General features: G+C 44.3%; 4 protein-coding genes across 8 annotated transcripts; 2 read left to right on the forward strand and 2 right to left on the reverse strand.

Moving 5' to 3' along the window:
- The first annotated feature begins 764 nt into the window (after positions 1-764).
- On the forward strand, positions 765-6,651 carry LOC6553515 (annexin B9). 5 transcript variants are annotated; one of them, XM_001979310.3, is made up of 5 exons: positions 765-838; positions 3,014-3,068; positions 3,749-4,457; positions 4,518-4,699; positions 4,996-5,228. In XM_001979310.3, exons 2-5 carry the CDS (start codon positions 3,039-3,041, stop codon positions 5,047-5,049), a joined length of 975 nt encoding a protein of 324 aa, XP_001979346.2. In that variant the 5' UTR covers positions 765-838; positions 3,014-3,038; the 3' UTR covers positions 5,050-5,228. The 5 variants fall into 5 exon arrangements, with proteins under 5 accessions (XP_001979346.2, XP_026839634.1, XP_026839633.1 ...); XM_026983833.1 differs by lacking the exon at positions 4,996-5,228 and adding an exon at positions 6,443-6,651 and having other exon boundaries at positions 767-863; XM_026983832.1 differs by lacking the exon at positions 4,996-5,228 and adding an exon at positions 6,004-6,195 and having other exon boundaries at positions 767-863.
- On the reverse strand, positions 6,265-9,177 carry LOC6553514 (uridine 5'-monophosphate synthase). Its single transcript, XM_001979309.3, has 3 exons — positions 8,913-9,177; positions 8,338-8,854; positions 6,265-7,561 (listed from the first exon to the last, which is right to left on the reverse strand). The coding sequence occupies exons 1-3, from the start codon at positions 9,063-9,065 to the stop codon at positions 6,750-6,752; spliced, it is 1,482 nt and encodes a 493-aa protein (XP_001979345.1). The 5' UTR covers positions 9,066-9,177; the 3' UTR covers positions 6,265-6,749.
- Positions 9,178-9,839: 662 nt separating this feature from the next.
- Positions 9,840-13,305, forward strand: LOC6553513 (doublesex- and mab-3-related transcription factor A2). The gene is made up of 3 exons (XM_001979308.3): positions 9,840-10,094; positions 11,626-12,141; positions 13,090-13,305. Exons 1-3 carry the CDS (start codon positions 9,840-9,842, stop codon positions 13,285-13,287), a joined length of 969 nt encoding a protein of 322 aa, XP_001979344.2. The 3' UTR covers positions 13,288-13,305.
- Positions 13,306-13,352: 47 nt separating this feature from the next.
- Positions 13,353-17,274, reverse strand: LOC6553563 (hematopoietically-expressed homeobox protein hhex). Its single transcript, XM_001979307.2, has 2 exons — positions 16,552-17,274; positions 13,353-13,888 (listed from the first exon to the last, which is right to left on the reverse strand). The coding sequence occupies exons 1-2, from the start codon at positions 17,039-17,041 to the stop codon at positions 13,401-13,403; spliced, it is 978 nt and encodes a 325-aa protein (XP_001979343.1). The 5' UTR covers positions 17,042-17,274; the 3' UTR covers positions 13,353-13,400.
- Positions 17,275-17,465: the final 191 nt, after the last annotated feature.

A 17,465-nucleotide genomic window follows, 5' to 3' on the forward strand; every position in this document is an offset into this window, starting at 1 on the left:
CACATCAAATTTTTTTAATATAATAAGATTTATTTTTATCATAAATTTATCATACACTTTTGTGTGGATTCTGCCAGAACGGTAGTTATGAACGTTGTTTCTGTTTAATAGGTTTATGATGGGATGACGAATCTTAACATCGATATATCGATAGTTAATTGGGTGTTTCAGATATACGAAGTGTAATAATAAAAAAAAAAATTATAATAAATATATTGTTACTTTATTGCTTTAATGTGTTTCCATTATGGCATTAAGACTTATTATGATCTAGTTGACTTACACCGAAATTCAAAAAATAGTATTAATGCCTTACACATTAAATATTATTAATGCGCAGATTTTAGAAGTAACTTGAAATTTAGTTGACTCTATTGAACTGAACATTATTTGCTTTTACGGCTGAGTATTGAAATCAAAGTTTACATTTTGAAATTCAAAGTGTAATCAGATCTTATTTTATTTTCCCAATGTCGTCATTATCACGAAAATATCTGGAAATATAGTGCTTTCCTCATAGTTGCTATCTCAACTGCTTCCAATGGCGATGATTCATGCATCTCGTAACTCCTTAGATTCTCAGAAGATACCAGCTTCCACTTAAGCCGCTATCTCCCAATATTTTCTAAAAGTTGAGCGAAAACTCTGAGCGAATACGCGGCTACGCTATTTGAGAGTGTTCGTATTTTCAGTGAGTGGAACCCAATCGCCGGTTTGTTCACTTCCAACCGCCTTCCAGCGAGAGAGCGCGAGTATAAAAACCAAACGCGGAGCTCAAATAGCATTAGTATTTATTCACATCGCATTGGTATCGCTTGCAGTTCGCATCGCCAGACTTGTACGTTGGAAATCGAATATCATTGGTAAATCAAAAAGAATTTGTAGATAAAACTCATTGTTTACTCTCGCTGTGCCACAAATCGCAAAGTCAGGCGGAAAATCAGTCGAAAAAGTGAGAAAACAAAGTGTGTGCTCAGCACTCGAAGATAATTTTCACCAGTGCCATGGGCGTTTTGTAGAATTCTGGGTGCGGTATCGGGAGAATTCTCCAGAATCTTGTTTCTCTATTTACTTTAAAGTTCTACAGACGATTCCAATAATAAAAGCGACGGGTTGGGAGAAATATTCAGAAACAAAAGATGACATCATCAAACTCAAAGTCCCCTCTCTTTTTGCGTTTTCTCTCGCGACGCGTGTGACTTTTCTCATCTCTAAGTAAAATCTAAGTAAACTGTTTGTTCTCTTTTTTGTTTTTTCTTCTATTTCTTTCTTTCCTATTTTACTTGGGATTGAGAAACGGAATGCTGCGAATATCTGTAGCCCCCAGTTCCCTGCTTAATTTAGTAATTCAATCAACTTAAATTGCCCGACAATAGCTTCAAACTACAGTAAGGCCTAAGTATGAGCGCCTGGCTCTTGCTCAGCATTACTCACCGGAATCGGATGTGGCCACATTCCACCTTCCATAAAATATACATATGTAGTAGTAGTGTACTCGGGACCGTGCAATTATACTAGAATTGGTGTGTCATCAAGGTTTATTACCGAGTAAAGTGCTCAGTGCACTTGTAAAACATTTCTGAATTTCGAGGTACAGTCCATCGAGGTCACCAAAAGAAGTTTGCCAAAGCTTTTGTTTATAAAGTTGTTCACACATCGTCACGAGCTATTCCAGTTTTTGCGCCCTTCCATGAAGTCTAGACTCTAATATCTCTACTTTCAAGTCGTGCTCAAAACTTCCAGTTGACGTCACAGATCTGGTGAATCATTGAGTGCTTTAATTTCAATGTATCACCAGGCATTCATGTGAGATGGCTATTTCAAGCACCAGTACGCTAAGTTCAAGCATCTATCTTCCATCTATCGTATTCTCCAGTCCCCCAAGCACTTCCAAACTTATTTATGGAACAATAGAATAATTAAGAGTGTTTCCAAACACAGATGTCTATTAAAGTACATTGAGGTCAAACTATCACGGAGAACTCCGATCGATATTTAAAAAGTCTAACAAATGATTTGTTATTATTCCCAGCTTGCGATTGGATTTTTTTTAAAAAGAAATCATGAAATTTTAAGAACCACTAGAATTTTGAGTTTAGTTGTACGCCATATGTATAGAACCGGTTTCAACGTTGGCCAAAACATTTTGTTTGTTTATAGCTTGACTGCAGAGGCGTTTGTAGTTGTTTCTTTTTTATTTTTTTTTTTTTGTGGTATGCCGTCGCCACGTCAAGTCTTTTATAATGCTTTTTTTTTGTTGACTTTCTACTTTGGCGGCAGCATAGAAAAGCAAACATGTATTTTGTGCCGTTGTTATTTTGTACTGTGGTAACAAATTGAGGAACGATCAAAAATCTCAATAAATTTATCATTAGGTAATTTGGCCCTATTGATTTTCGGGATTATGGGGACTAGTCGCCCGAGATAGTGTTCCACTTGACAACTGAAGTGGAGTGGCAGACCTAGAACGAAAAGGGTGGAGAGGTAGCCAATTCCCTGAAGCTTTCTCTTGGCCACAAACGAACCGTGCCCGATGTTTTCCAAACCAGAACGCAATGAGCTCATCCGTTTATAAGGCCACATCGTGCGGGCTTGGTCTGGGCCATCACGAAACTGCCGCGCCATGCCATTTGGCTATCAGACGCACCCGGTTCCGAAGTTCGCTCCTCCGCAAACTGCCTACTGAAAGTGGAAACTTTCACTTTCGCCCGGTAGTACGTTGAACCTCGATTTGGGCAGCAGTTGGAGGGGAAAACTAGAAAAACATCTCGGTAAATAAACTAGGGAAAAAATCAATGGGGAAAAGTGTTTTTAGCGCAGCGCCAGGCTGGCTACTAGGCGTATGCGTAATGCGAGGCTTTTACGAGTTGATGATGTCACCAGGCAGGGCATGAATTAACTAAAGGCCGGGTTCATTGGGTCTGGGAGCCATAAGGTAGCCGACCTTGCTCATTTTCTATCACGATTTTGGTCTAGCCAATATTCATTATGTTTCCTCACTTCCTACTTACAGATTTTTCACAACAACCCAAATCAAAATGAGTTCCGCTGAGTACTACCCGTTCAAGGTGAGTTTACAATGGATTGAATTCCATGAATCTGGGATAAACTGTAGCTGTATTAAAGTCAATTGCTTGATGTGATTACGGCTGTTAATGTAAAACATCAGATCAAATCAGATTGAACAGATAAATGAGAATTGGACTATAATAACCCCCTTTCATGAGCTACTTTTCACTAAAGCCTTTTAGAAACATGAGTCTTATAAATACATCCAAAAGCCTAACACGGTTTTTGATTTAAATGCTTGCTGTTGCCACGAAAGCAAGATTTTTCTCGAAGCAAATATAAATTAGTGCACCAATCAGATGCTAAGAAATTATCTGTAATTGGGCTATTAAATTATCACAAGAGGTGTATACTACACAACTGTAGACAAACAAGTACCGACTGATAGGAGGGTTTCACTTATAGGTTTCTTAGATAAGGGTCAGCGAAAAAATAAAAGTACATTTAAATAGCTAACTTTATTAAAGAAGAAATCGGCAAAACCGAGATAATACATGTAGTGAATAATAAAGTATTTGCATATACAACAAACGTAGTGAATAATAAAGTATTTGTATATAGAACAAACGCCACTGAGTATTGTTGAGTCACCTCTTTGGTTTTACGTGCCCTGCATTAAAATACACCCAATTGTTCATTGTTGTTACTCACTTGCTGATTGGCTATATTTGATTCGCAGTGCACACCCACCGTCTACCCGGCGGATCCCTTCGATCCCGTCGAGGATGCGGCTATTCTGCGCAAGGCGATGAAGGGCTTCGGCACCGACGAGAAGGCCATCATCGAGATCCTGGCCAGGCGTGGCATCGTCCAGCGTTTGGAGATCGCTGAGGCGTTCAAGACCTCGTACGGCAAGGACCTGATCTCGGACCTCAAGTCCGAGCTGGGCGGCAAGTTCGAGGATGTTATCCTGGCTCTGATGACGCCGCTGCCCCAGTTCTATGCCCAGGAGCTGCACGACGCCATCTCGGGACTGGGAACCGACGAGGAGGCCATCATCGAGATCCTCTGCACGCTGTCCAACTACGGCATCAAGACCATTGCCCAGTTCTACGAGCAGAGCTTCGGCAAATCCCTAGAGTCCGACCTGAAGGGCGACACCAGTGGCCACTTTAAGCGGCTGTGCGTCTCCCTCGTCCAGGGCAACCGGGATGAGAACCAGGGCGTGGACGAGGCAGCGGCCATCGCCGATGCCCAGGCCCTGCACGACGCCGGCGAGGGACAGTGGGGCACAGATGAGTCCACCTTCAACTCGATCCTGATCACCCGCTCCTACCAGCAGCTGCGCCAGATCTTCCTGGAATACGAGAACCTGTCGGGCAACGACATCGAGAAGGCCATCAAGCGGGAGTTCAGCGGCTCCGTGGAGAAGGGTTTCCTGGCCATCGGTACGTTCTAATAGTGTCCTATTCATTAGAGTCCCTTCTAACTGATGCATTGCATTACAGTCAAGTGCTGCAAGTCCAAGATCGACTACTTTTCGGAGCGCCTGCACGACTCCATGGCCGGCATGGGCACCAAGGACAAGACGCTGATCCGCATCATCGTCAGCCGGTCGGAGATCGATCTGGGTGACATCAAAGAGGCATTCCAGAACAAGTACGGCAAGAGCTTGGAGTCCTGGATCAAGGTAAATACCGATTTCAATTCACATTCGTATTTGTGTGTGCTTGCCAGAATTTTCAACTTTGCACCCAGTTCAATGTGCCACTAACATTCGCATTCGATTGTCCCTGCAACAACTCCCATTAATCGTGGTTCCATCAAAGTTTTAATCGCCTAATCAATCATTCATCAAAGCTGGCTTCTCTTGTTGTAGTTTCTGTTCCTTTGGCCAACACTTTCTTGCCGATTTCTTCCCTCCCCGCCCGATTGCTTCATTTGTGTGCATAAAACATTAAAACTTGGCATATTCTATATTTTTAGGGCGATACATCCGGCGATTATAAGCGTGCCCTATTGGCTATTGTTGGCTTCTAAAAAGAACCCCATCCAACAATAACTTGTTACTTTCGTCTGTTCCACGCTCTAACTATATGCAAACAAATGTACAAACGAAATTCAGTTATCGAATAGTTGACAATGTATAGTTTTTGAATTGGAACACGTTTTAACGCAGACGCCGTGCATTTAAAGTCGTATAATCAGAACCCCAGTCTCGCATCCTGTTGATTATTATAACCGTTGTGACTTTTATTATTATGACTATGCACGCCACATGCACATATTTGTATCTCTATAATTACTACACCTCAGGCTATATGCACTGCAATGTAGCTATACTTTCAGTTTTGTTTTGAGTCTCATTTGCAACAAATTTTTACTTAAAAATACAAAAATAAAAAATACGAAAAATATGAAATACCAAATTTAAATTGAGTTTCTGTTACCTTTAGCAGAGGTCTCTGCACTGCTTGTCATGTAAATAACAGCGCCACATGGGTCGCTTAACATCAGAACATTAAGCTTACAAAGGTTGTGGGTTAACCAAACATAAAAATCACTTCAATGGAACCAAAGATGGATATTAGCTCTTTTTAGCTGACCATTTGAACTTGATCAGCAAGAGTAAATGCTATGTAAGCTGTTTAATATTGTTAACTTTAAATGGAACCTCAATCTACTTCCACTGCTTGCTCTAAGTAAATTCAAATTAAATGTAAATATGATGTACAACATTGCCAAGATGTAGAACTTTAAATGCTATGTTAAATTCGAACATATGGACATACGCATACCCATTTGCTGATCAGGAAGACATATAGTTGGTCAATGCTAGAAGATCTTAATCACGTACTCACTCCTTAAAGAAGTAGCTTCCGGGAATTAACCAAACCATAAGCCATGTATACAAAGTAAAAAGCGTTTAATGCTCTGACCCTCTGCTCTTTTCACGCTTTTTCTCTACCCGTTTAAACCAACCACCAACAACAGGAGGATGCCGAGACCGAAATTGGATACGTCCTGGTCACTCTTACGGCTTGGTAGACTGATGCAACCGGAAATTCCGAATATCTATGAGCAATACTCCCACTGTTCAAGTAGAAAATGCCAAAAAATAAGAAAACACGTTGTATATTCCCAAAAAACTATAACAAAAGCGAAGATCAAATGGATTTGCGTACATATGTGGTGATGTGTTCTGAAATCCAATCTACGAAACGCTTAGTATTTCCCTCTGTGCAATAACGTCTCACGTTCAACGATTATTTAACATTTTTACGTACTTTTATTTTGTATACATGTCCTTTTTTTGTACATTATTGCGCATCGAAGTCGAATGCATAGTTTGTGCTTGTATTAACTAATAAAGTTGGCTTACACTCAACGGCAAAGCTGGGTCACATTCACCATCCACTGATCTCCTTTCCAGGACGACCTCTCCGGAGACTACAGCTACGTTTTGCAGCGCCTGGCCTCCTACTAAGAATTTCCTCGTGGACGAGGCGCTTCACATCGATTGTTAACCATTCTATTTGTTGTAACTCTTATTTTAAGGCAAGCCTCGATAGCCAACTTTTCAGTGGAAGATTCATAGCCTATTTTCAATTCATAAATGCACTGTAAAATCGCGGTAAAGAATTTTAAAGTTTTTCACTTATCTAGGGTAACCGAAACCAAAGGGGAATGGGAATTGGGAATGGAGAATATTTGTTAAAGGGGAATGCTGGTTGTGTTTCCTACTTGGCGACTCGATCCTGGTAGGCAGCCCAAAGGCGGTCGCGGTACGTCTGGGCCGCCTGCTCCGGGCTGGCGGCCTTCAGGATGCCCCTGCCCACCACTCCGATGTCGGCTCCCCGCTCCTTGACCACATGCTCCGGGCTCTGGTACTGCTGGCCCAACTGGTCCACGCCCTCGTCTATCTTCACTCCGGGCGTCAGCTGCAGGAGGCCGGGAAAAGCAAAGGCATCGGAGGATTGGCACACCACACCGGCCACGAAATCCACATCGGCGCCCTCGGTGGCGATCTTGTTGCTGTTCTCCTTGTACTTGGCGTCGATCAGGTTGCCGCTGGCCGACATCTCCGCCAGCAGGAAGACACCGCGCTCCTTTCCGGCTCCTCCTTCGCCAAGGCCCGCCTTCAGACCCTGCAGAATACTGCGTCCAGGTAAAGTGTGGGCCGTGACCAGGTCTGCCCAACTGGAAATCTTATAGATGCCCTTGCCGTACTGCAGGGACACCGTGTTGCCTATGTCTGCGAACTTCCGATCCTCCATGAGCAGGAAATTGTGCCGCTGGGCCAGAGCTCGCAGGGCAGCGATGAACTTTTCACTGAAGTCCTCCACAATGTCCACGTGCGTCTTCAGCAGGCAGATGTAGGGACCACACTTGTCGGCCACGTCCAGGATCTCATCGGCACGGGTCAGGTCGGCGGCCAAGCAGAGGTTCGTCTGTTTGCTGACTATCAGGTTGAAGAGGCGCTTGGCCACCGGGCTCTTGGCCAGGTTGGCGCGACTCTCGTAGGTCAGTTTTGTGCGCTGCAAGTCGTTGGCTGCGGAGAAAGTGAGGAAGATTGGTTAACACTTGAGCTAAAACGTGCACGGATACCTATCTTATCGCCTTTCCTTATCGCTATGGTAAATAGTTCACGGTTCGGGATCCAAAAATGCATATGTATACTGAACACAAAATACATTTAACTCTTTTCACCTGGGAATTGCTTTTGGCTGTTTATACAGTATAATTTTACACATTTTAAACTTTATATCTTCAGATTGAACTCTGAGTGGGTTTTACGAATGGAGAACACAGATAAATTCCCGTTGGTATCTTAAGACTTATCTTAGGATTTTAAATATAGAAAAACCAAATTCTCTCTTCTCTCTCAAAATACTAATACCCTATGTATTTTGTACTGCCCAAAGGCAACCGTGATTATCAAGATCAAATTAGAATTCCATCACTTGACAGGTGGAAATAAAAAGCAAACCGGTTCCCATACAGCTCATCAAAGCCCAAATAGAAGATGGGCCTGGTTTGAGGAGCAGACTGGCTCTCGAGTGGACTGATAAGCGTGGTGGCATAATTGAGTGCGGACCGGACACTGCCCTGAATCAGAATCACGGGCCGCATTCCCGGGACTGATGCGGTCCGATAGTGGAATCCAGATCGGCCTACCGCCATTTATGGAGGTTATATAACTTTATAGTACCGCAGCTGGAGCGCTCCCCTAATTGAATTTGTTCGAGGCCATGTGCTGGCCGAGTGTCATGTACTTATTATCTATCTATCCATCTATGTATCTGGCAGCGTGATCTGGATACGCACCTGCGACAACGTCGGCCTTATCGCCGCCGACGAAGGTTCCATCGCTGTTGATTTGGACCGCGGCGATGTACTTGGCCACCGCCTCCACGGTGGACTTTTCGATGCGGCCGGCCTCGTGGAGGGTGTTCAGCAGAAAGGAGAGCGTGAAGAGCGAGTGCATCCGCACTCCGTGCTTGGCGATGTTGGCCACTCCGCCCTGCTCCCGGTCCACGACGACCACGGCGTCGGTGACCACAATGCCCTCGTTTTGCAGATCCCGCACCGTGTCCAGAATGCTGGAGCCGGATGTGACCACGTCCTCGACAATCAAACAGGTGTCGCCGGCATTGAAGATGCCATCGACCAGCTTCTTGGTGCCGTACGCCTTGGCCTCCTTGCGCCGCACCAGCATGGGCGTTCCCTGCTGCACTGACACAATGGTGGCCAGCGGGAGCGCCGTGTAGGGAACTCCGCACACGTGCTTGGCGGTCAGCTGCTGGTCCTTGATGTGCTCCACCAGAAGGTCGGACACAGTTTGCTGCGGGAGACGAGTTAGCTACTGCCATGGACATGGACCCCTAATCCCAAATACTGACCATCACATCCGGATAACTGACGATCACTCGGAGGTCGAAGTAGACCGGCGAATTTATGCCCACCTTCATCTTGAAGTCGCCGAACTTGAAGGCATTGATCTCGAAGAGCTTCAGGGCCAGGGCCCGCATTTTGTCAGAGTTCTGGCCAACCATGGTGGCAATTCTCGTTCTCAAATCTCCGGACACGTGCTAGCTCGGCTCCAATAAGAACTGTCCAATTGGGAGTCTTACGCTTTTTAAACATGCTGCGGTCACAGTGTGACCGTGTCCGAGTTCGCTGGCGTTAGGGCGTATTCCACACACCCTAATTAAGGCTTCGCTGCCTTGGTGGCTAACTTTGCTAAGCCGCGAGAACTTATCGAACTTCAAATGATTATAAACGAGGACGATATTTACATTTCTTAGCTTGGATCAACATTTGCTTTAAACTAATTTGCGTTAATTATTAGTTATAGAGTGATGGAATAAACTTTTTATAAAGGTATATTCTATGATTAATTGTAGGTAAAACAGAACAAATTGTGAGCTTTCGGCACGATAAGGAAATTAGGTCTTTCGAAGTGAGATGGTGATAATATTCAGGATATTGCATGGCGTATTCTTCACTACTTAGCACTTGTCCCCTGAAAGTTTGGCTCCGCCTACAAACCCCTGGCGGAAACTTCAAGGGGAGGAGTCTAGTCATTTTCCAACCACCAATTGCAGTGCTCTAAGCTCAAATTGCTAAATCAAAGCAGAAGCGCCTGCGTAAGTCAACAACGTAGCATCCGCCATTCTTTGAAACAATTCCAGATCCCTTGGAGCGTGTTTCTAAAATTTAGTTTCTTTTCGCTGGTCCCCAAATAAGTCGCAAATTTGCGGTCCAAAGCAGCAACTTCTTAATCGGATAATCGGTTTTCATTGAATCCATTTCCCCACTGCGTTGCGATGGCCAGTTCAAGTGGAGAACCTGCTGATGAAGTGGCTAATAAGCGTCCTCGTCTGTCGGGTAATTCCAAAGCCCCCAAACTAGTTGAGCCCCCACCGCCCAAGGTCGCCAACCGGGTGCCCAAGTGCGCCCGCTGCCGAAACCATGGGATCATTTCAGAGCTACGGGGTCACAAGAAGCTCTGCACCTACAAGAACTGCAAGTGCGCCAAGTGCGTCCTGATCTTTGAGAGGCAACGCATCATGGCCGCTCAGGTGAGTAAAGATTTAAATGCTTAGTTTGCACTCACAGAGGGGAAGGGTATTTAGTTTTTAGTATCATCGACAAATTGTACATTTAGAACCTGTCTAAACTTTCTTGAGAAAAAGTGTAAACGTTATTTAATCCCAATCCTACACAGAAGCATTTTTAAATTCGATGGGTAAGATTTCTGCAATTTTACTGGTCCCCTGGAAACCTTTGCTTTCTGTGATCAGTTTCTAAGTTAATTAAGTTCCTAATTAAGTGAGAACATCAGTCGCAACAACCTTAATTATATTTAAAAGCATATACTTAAAAATCCAAGCAATCAAATTTAAAAAATGCAATAATTTGAATATAAGGGCTGAGGATTTGTTCCTCAGTTAAATTGAATTCTAAACTAAGAAATGAACTCAAATAAATTTCTTACGAATTTCGTTTTAGCAACTAATGTAATTGAATTCCATGTTGTACGATTAGCTTCAATAGAACTCGTTATACATATGTAGTTGGTTAGACTATGAATCTTAATTTAAGCCAGTTAATTATAATTTTAATCAAATAATCTACTATAATCTGGTTATTGCCAGGAACAGTTTGTGTAAAACTGAAGATTTCAATGTTCTAAAATTTAAGTTTCCGTCTAGTTTCCGGGGCGGAACATTTAGTTTCGTTCTTAAACTCTAAAACGAAGGTTTCATTAGACAAGGACAACCAAACAAAGGTTATTTTTTGAAAAAATTCGTCCAATTTAATTAAATGAATACCATTCTTTTAAGATATACACGGCTTGGATCGGACCATCGTAGCAGATTTTCCATTTTATGGCTTTATATAGTAGCAAAGGCAATATAGATTATATAGCGTATAGTTTATATTGGAATGTAGATTATATTCGAATGTAGTCACATCGCCACTACCATGACTGAATTCAGAAGTTTAGAGGCAACTCAATTCAAGCATAATTTAACATAGAAGGTGGATAGTTTTCTCGGCTATTTGTATCCAGAACGCAATATGTTAGCCACCCCATCCTGAATCAATCAATCAGTGTAACTGAATTCAATTGCCAGCTTTCTTGGAAAAATAGTTAGCAATGCCATTTATATTGTGTTTAGATTAAGCGCTGCCAAGTTCTCAATTCGAAACACAAATAGCCGATGGACACCCCCACTCCAATGCCCAGGCAAACAGCCAATGAAACGGAACCCGGGGAGCAAATCCAGCCAGAACAAGGACAACCGGTCCTGAATGCCCTCCCCTCAGATGATGATGGTGATGGAAAGTTGTCAAGGCGTAGGAACAAATCGACCAAAATATCCGCTTACCGAAACTGTTTGCACAAGTGTTGCTCCGTCTCGCATTTCATTAGATCGCTGTGGATGGGCCAGGATGAGCTAGGATGTGCTAGGATGTGCTAGGATGTGGGTGATACCCCAAGGAATTGCTGTGGCCTTTGTTTGCGGATAAGTCAAACAGCAGCAGACGAACTGCGGACAGAGATGTTCACTTGTCGCATATTAATTTCCATTTGTGGTCTTTCAGGTTGCCCTGAAGCGTCAGCAGGCGGTGGAGGATGCGATTGCCATGCGGCTGGTGGCCAACAAAACGGGTCGATCCATCGATGCACTGCCGCCAGGCAACATATTCGGTCTGACCGTGACGCAGCCCAGTTCACCGCATTCCAAGCGGGAGACTGACCAGCCGGAGAAGTCTCTTTCGGAGGAGCAGCAGCAACAGCAGCTGAAGCAGAAGGAGGAGGAGTACAGCGAATCGCCGGCAGTGGCCCAGGACCTCAGTGCTCCTCGACGAGACAATGTCTCCCAAACGGCCATAGACATGCTGGCCCAGCTCTTTCCCCAGCGCAAGCGATCTGTCCTGGAGTTGGTGCTCAAGCGCTGCGATCTCGACCTGATCCGGGCCATCGAGAATGTTTCGCCCACTGGCAAGTCCTCGCCAGTGGATGTCACCAACAACCAGGTGCCCAGCCAGGAGTCGGGCATGCTGCCCGCGGTGCCACAGACCAGGAGCAGCGCCTTCAGGCCTGTGATAACAGATCAGGCAAGCTACCTCAATTTCAATCCCTTTTATGAGTTACCTTTCAGGTTTTACATACCGGAATCCAAGTACCACTCACATTTTATATCCCAATTTATCTGTTACTTGTAGAGTGAAAGGGCATACTAGATTCGTTGTAAGCATTGCTTCCAAATCTGTAAAGAAATTATTCTTGGTCGATCGTCTGTCCGCAGGCCCGAATGAACGGCGTGATCTTGGGCATCATCAGAGCTAGAGAGTTGGGACTAGGCAGGCAGATTCTAGTGAAGCTTACTCTGTGCAGGTTTCTTAATTAGTTTACATGCCAGTTTCTATCAACTTATCGACCCTCCTTGGAAGTTATTATTTATTTAGACAACTTTAACGAAACACCAAAGACAGACCAAATCACTTCTAGCTAAAGAACTTTAATAAATTTATGGTCAATCTGGCAAATATATATCTCTATTTCCTTAGTACTCGCTCTAGTTGAGTAAAGGGTATCTAATAGTCGAAGAACTTGTTTTGAATAAAAACAACAGTGAATGTACACTGTGAATATAATACGAAATATAATTGAAATCATTAGTGAGTGATCATTATAAATAAATGTTTTTTAATCGATATTTGTGAATAGTTTTTCTGTGTGATAAAATATTTTGTAACGTTTTCGACTAGCAAAACCTTGCAACAAGATTAATTATAAGATAGGCGAATGGGATATTTTGATGATTAGTCGTAAGAACATTAGACTCTTATTTTTTTGTTTTGTATAATACGAAGAGGAAATTCGTAACTAAATTAGCTAATTTTTCAATTGTTAGAGCTATCCAATGCGATTTGGTCTAGCGTAGATTGCATACGGTTGAAGAGAATATACAGACCATTGAAGTAGAACAATCGGGTCACAGTTTGCTGCTCCATATAATTAAGATGTATACTTGTTAGAATATATAACATCTTACCTTTCAGTACCAGAGCAAATCGGTGGTGGAGCTGAAGCCGCCGGTCTTCGGAAGCAGTGCGTCGGCGGCGGCAGCGGCCATTTGTGCGTACCCCAAGTGGTTTGTGCCGCTCTCCTTTCCGGTGACCATGGGCCACCTATCCAACCTGGCGCCCCGATGCACCTTGCCCAACTGCGCCTGCCTGGACAGCTACCAGTTCCACTAGGAGCCCACACGTCAAGTACCAACATAACTAACTAACTATAATTCTAATGCAATAAATTTATTTAACCTAACTACAAGCTGATCTAACTTATGAGTCAGTGGGCAATCAATCCCCTAGCTTCCCTTGGGATTCTCCTCCGCCTCCCCTTCATCTTCGTCGTCGTCGTCCTCATCGTCCTCGGATAGATACATCCGATCCTCCTCGTCGCTCTGCTGGCCACTCCTGCTCCCGCTGCCTAGACTCAACACGGGAACACTGCTGCTCGAAGCGGAGGAGGGGGATCCCGCGGCAGCGGCTGCTACTCCTTGGGCGGATGCACTGCGCTTGCTGAGATTGGCCCGTCGCCACTTGGCCCGTCTGTTCTGAAACCAGGTCTTCACCTGTCGGTCGGTCAGCTTCAGTTGGAGGGCCAGGTGACGCCGTTCCTCCGGCGACAGGTACTTGGAGCTGGCGAAGCGGGCCTCGAGATTTTTGGTCTGCTGGGAGGTGAATCTGATCTGACCACCTTTTCGCTTCACGCCGAAGTTGGACATGTAGAAGCTGGCCGCCGGATAGGCGTTGCAGTAGAGAGCGGCTGCAGCGGAGGCCGGGTTGGGGAATCCTACGGGGCATAAAGGACGACACATTGGTTTAGATTGCAATCAATGAGGATGTTACCAAACTGCTTATTTTTAAAATTTCTGTTATTTACTTTCCCATTTATCAGTAGTTTCAGTCTCAAAATTGATTGAGATATACGTAGTCACAATATTTTGGATACAAAGAACGAATGGCACATTGACCCATTCCATTTGTCAAATTCATTGGTCGAACCTGATTCCCAGCAAAGTTTATCAAAGAAGTCGAGGACAATCGATTTCTTTGAATAACAATTTTGAAATATCTGCCCGATATAAAGTGGCGCAATCATTGGATTTTGATTGGTGGCTCCTGTGGCCCGGTTTCCCTATCTCCGCCCACCCGCTCTTATCAAGTAATCGGACACAACAATTCCAAGTGGTACAAGTGTATGGGTGTTAGGGAATATACCAGTATGCAATACACAGTACCGTCGTATCGGGGGATATGTCAACGCCCACTTGTAACTGGGTGACGACTTGGGGCCATTGCGAAATGGATCGACTGTACGCCGAGATTCCGCGTCAATTGAGCGAAATCAATTGGCCCCCGACCGGCAATCCGATTGCGAACCTATCTGCACCTACACCTATGTATACTGGTATATGATAAGGAGGGAGGGCTCTTTCCGTTGAGGTAACGGAAATTCGCACTTGGAATGCGCTTCACCGCTGAACTAAGCTAATATTTCGGGACCTAGTTACCTCATAAGTGAGCCGATCTGGCCAAGAACTGTTGGAAATGGCGAATGCCTTTAAGTAAATAACGTTCGATTGGAGATGCCATAATTTAAATCGTTACAAATAGACTTATTAACGTTTATTTTTATTAAGTGGCGTACCCAGTGATAAGGCTGCGGACCCCCTTATCTTCTTCCCAGCGGCATATAATCGCTGAAAATTGGATTTGTTATTATTTCACATAGTGCGTGTCCGATTGAAGGAATAAAATCATATCAGGTACTTGTCGCCCACTTCCCCGCCCCATTTACCCCTTGTCGAGGAGGAGCGAGTGTCGAGAACGGACGAGCTTATCGTAATCAAATGGCAATCGTGGCTATAAGATGATGGACAGCGCCTATTAATCGCCTCTAATAGCATTTTCGTTTAGATAAGCCAAACAAATCGGAAATCGGGATAGCAGTACAGTTGAAGTGGGCCATACGAGCCGATACTCCTATCTGCATTGTGCCATCAATGGCAATGACCAAGCTAGCCCATACTCTGGTTTGGAGGCGTTGTATGAGCCTGACTGCATTTGATTTGATTTGAAGATTGGGAATATAATTGGAAATGGGTTTGTCTGTAAGGTTATGGTCTGGGATAATTGTGAAAAAATAGGTGTTATGAGAAAGAAGTTCGACCGAGTTCGATTTCCCACACTTCCACTGATTTGCATGGATGAATTTCAGCAGATCGGTTTTCCCGACTCCACAGCAATCCCCTGAAATGGGAACAAACTGTCACTTAAGTATCTACAGCTTTCCAATACCCCACTTAGTTTCGCTGTCTCTCACCTCAATTTCAAATATTTGTCACCTCTGATAAGCCCTCGAAATATTTCGTGGGTTTTCCGATCTGAATGGGGTGTAAGTTTTTCGGGGGGATGGAATTCGGGACTTGACTTTATCAGCATTGCTGGGGCTAATCTACGGTTACACTGCACAGAAAACCAACCGGGAAATGCAGTTTTGGGGCGGAGAAGTGGGATTTCGAGTGGCATTGGCGCCAACACTTGACTTTGACAAACACCCAACTGCACACACACATTAATCATGTTTATGGCCCATTTTGCGTGGGATCCCCATTGTAATAGTCGGTGGTCCGGGCACTTCGGACTTAGGCTAGTTTAGATTGTATTTAAATGAGGATTTCAGGTACCAGCTTTCCCATGGCGACAGATTACCATGTGTCAATTTGATGGGCGAGATTAAGGTGTCAGCATGGCGAGGTTCAATGACTTGACTTGGAACTCGAAGGGGGCACCTTCTCAGTCCCATTCTTAGTTGAAAACTGTGAGAAAGTCTAATAGAAACTATAGATTCTAACTTGGTGAGTGCCTTTCATTCTGTCTTTAAGACACAGGATTTATCCTATCATACTTTATAAGTGGTTTGGCGTTTATCTGCCTTTTAGTGTTTAATTGATAATTAGACTTATTCATTCATAACAACTGCTACGCAGGTGACTCATTTCCGGGCCTTTGATAGTATGATGATGAAATGCTAATGATTAAAGTGTGGTTGGTCATATACCTTACTAATACATCTCCTTCAGGTTTCATAATTCCTTTGACAATTACTCAATTTCTATATGACCTTGTCAAATAAATCCCCTAAGGATTCAAAGGATCTTGAATATATTGTTGTAGGAAAATATATACAACTCAAATATAATCACACTTTATTATTGAAAATTTTATAAAGTGTTTGCCATCATTCATTCTTACATTTTGAAATATTTCACTAAAATTTAAGAGTATATTCTCTTGTCTCCCTGTACGCATTTCTTTTTATCGAATTATAAGTAACTACAAGATGTATGTGATTGTCAATCATTCAATTAGCTTTTTGAAAATGTATGTATATCTGCATATCTTATGAGAACTACAATAAACCGCACTACGTAGGTATGGTGAACTACTCACCTTCGCAGTCCATGGTGAAAGGACTGTATTGATCACAATAGCTTGTCGGCTGGACGGCGGCTGCGGCGGCCACTGCGGCTGCCTGGAAGTGGGGCATGAAGAGCGAGGGGTTCTTCTGGAGCTGGAGCACCTGCTGGTAGAACAGCGAGGCGGGGTCCGGGTAGATGGGGTTGAAGCGCAGCGAGGTGGGCGCCAGCACGGCACTGGAGTCCATACTCTTCATGGCATACTGGGCGGCAGCTGCCTCGCGGGACAGATCGAAGATGTTGGTGGTGGACGAGGGAGAGGAAGTGGGCGCGGCGGAGGACGAAACAGTGGCCAAGGATGCCTTGGGCATGGTCAGTGCAGGGGGAGAAGGTATTCCGGCTGCTCCCGCCACGGGACTGTGAGAGGAGCCTCTGCGCGACTGAGATCGATCCGATGAGGTCTTCTGCTCCAGGATATTCTCGATGGAGAAGGCAGCTTTGCTTGACTTGGTGGCGATATCCATATTGGGGTTCTCAGAGTGGCACTATAGATGCCGATTGGCTGGGTGCGGAGCGATCGAAGCGACTGCGTCGGTCGCAGGCGATGAACTAATGGCCACCAGCTGTAGAAGTCGCCGCAGAGCCCATGGACGCTATAAATTGTACCAAATCTGATTTCACAGAATATAATAGATTGTACCTATAATGTTGTGCTAATGGGTAGATATCAATATTAACAATAATAGAACGGTATGTAGATATGCCGCGCATGGGAGATAGTGCCGAGCTACCGGCCATCGATTGATAAGCGAGTGGTGGTTGGTTAGGCGCTCCAGTGGCTCGATGGCACTCCACTCCACTCCATTCGATTTTTATTCCTATTCCTATTCCCAATACCCAATACCAAATTTCCAATTGCAGGCGGCGACAGCTCGACATCGGTTCCCG

The sequence above is a fragment of the Drosophila erecta genome, unplaced genomic scaffold (genome assembly GCF_003286155.1).
Source record: "Drosophila erecta strain 14021-0224.00,06,07 unplaced genomic scaffold, DereRS2 tig00000000-arrow-pilon, whole genome shotgun sequence".
Lineage (NCBI taxonomy): Eukaryota > Metazoa > Arthropoda > Insecta > Diptera > Drosophilidae > Drosophila > Drosophila erecta.

Coding starts and splice junctions, on each gene's coding strand:
- LOC6553515 (XM_001979310.3), top strand. CDS start 3,039: ATGAGTTCCGCTGAGTACTACCCGTTCAAG. Junction 3,069..3,748: donor CTGAGTACTACCCGTTCAAG/GTGAGTTTACAA, acceptor TTTGATTCGCAG/TGCACACCCACCGTCTACCC. Junction 4,458..4,517: donor GAAGGGTTTCCTGGCCATCG/GTACGTTCTAAT, acceptor ATTGCATTACAG/TCAAGTGCTGCAAGTCCAAG.
- LOC6553514 (XM_001979309.3), bottom strand. CDS start 9,065: ATGGTTGGCCAGAACTCTGACAAAATGCGGGCCCTGGCCCTGAAGCTC. Junction 8,855..8,912: donor TCAGTTATCCGGATGTGATG/GTCAGTATTTGG, acceptor CGTCTCCCGCAG/CAAACTGTGTCCGACCTTCT. Junction 7,562..8,337: donor TAAGGCCGACGTTGTCGCAG/GTGCGTATCCAG, acceptor CTTTCTCCGCAG/CCAACGACTTGCAGCGCACA.
- LOC6553513 (XM_001979308.3), top strand. CDS start 9,840: ATGGCCAGTTCAAGTGGAGAACCTGCTGATGAAGTGGCTAATAAGCGT. Junction 10,095..11,625: donor AACGCATCATGGCCGCTCAG/GTGAGTAAAGAT, acceptor GTGGTCTTTCAG/GTTGCCCTGAAGCGTCAGCA. Junction 12,142..13,089: donor GGCCTGTGATAACAGATCAG/GCAAGCTACCTC, acceptor CTTACCTTTCAG/TACCAGAGCAAATCGGTGGT.
- LOC6553563 (XM_001979307.2), bottom strand. CDS start 17,041: ATGGATATCGCCACCAAGTCAAGCAAAGCTGCCTTCTCCATCGAGAAT. Junction 13,889..16,551: donor TTTCACCATGGACTGCGAAG/GTGAGTAGTTCA, acceptor TATGCCCCGTAG/GATTCCCCAACCCGGCCTCC.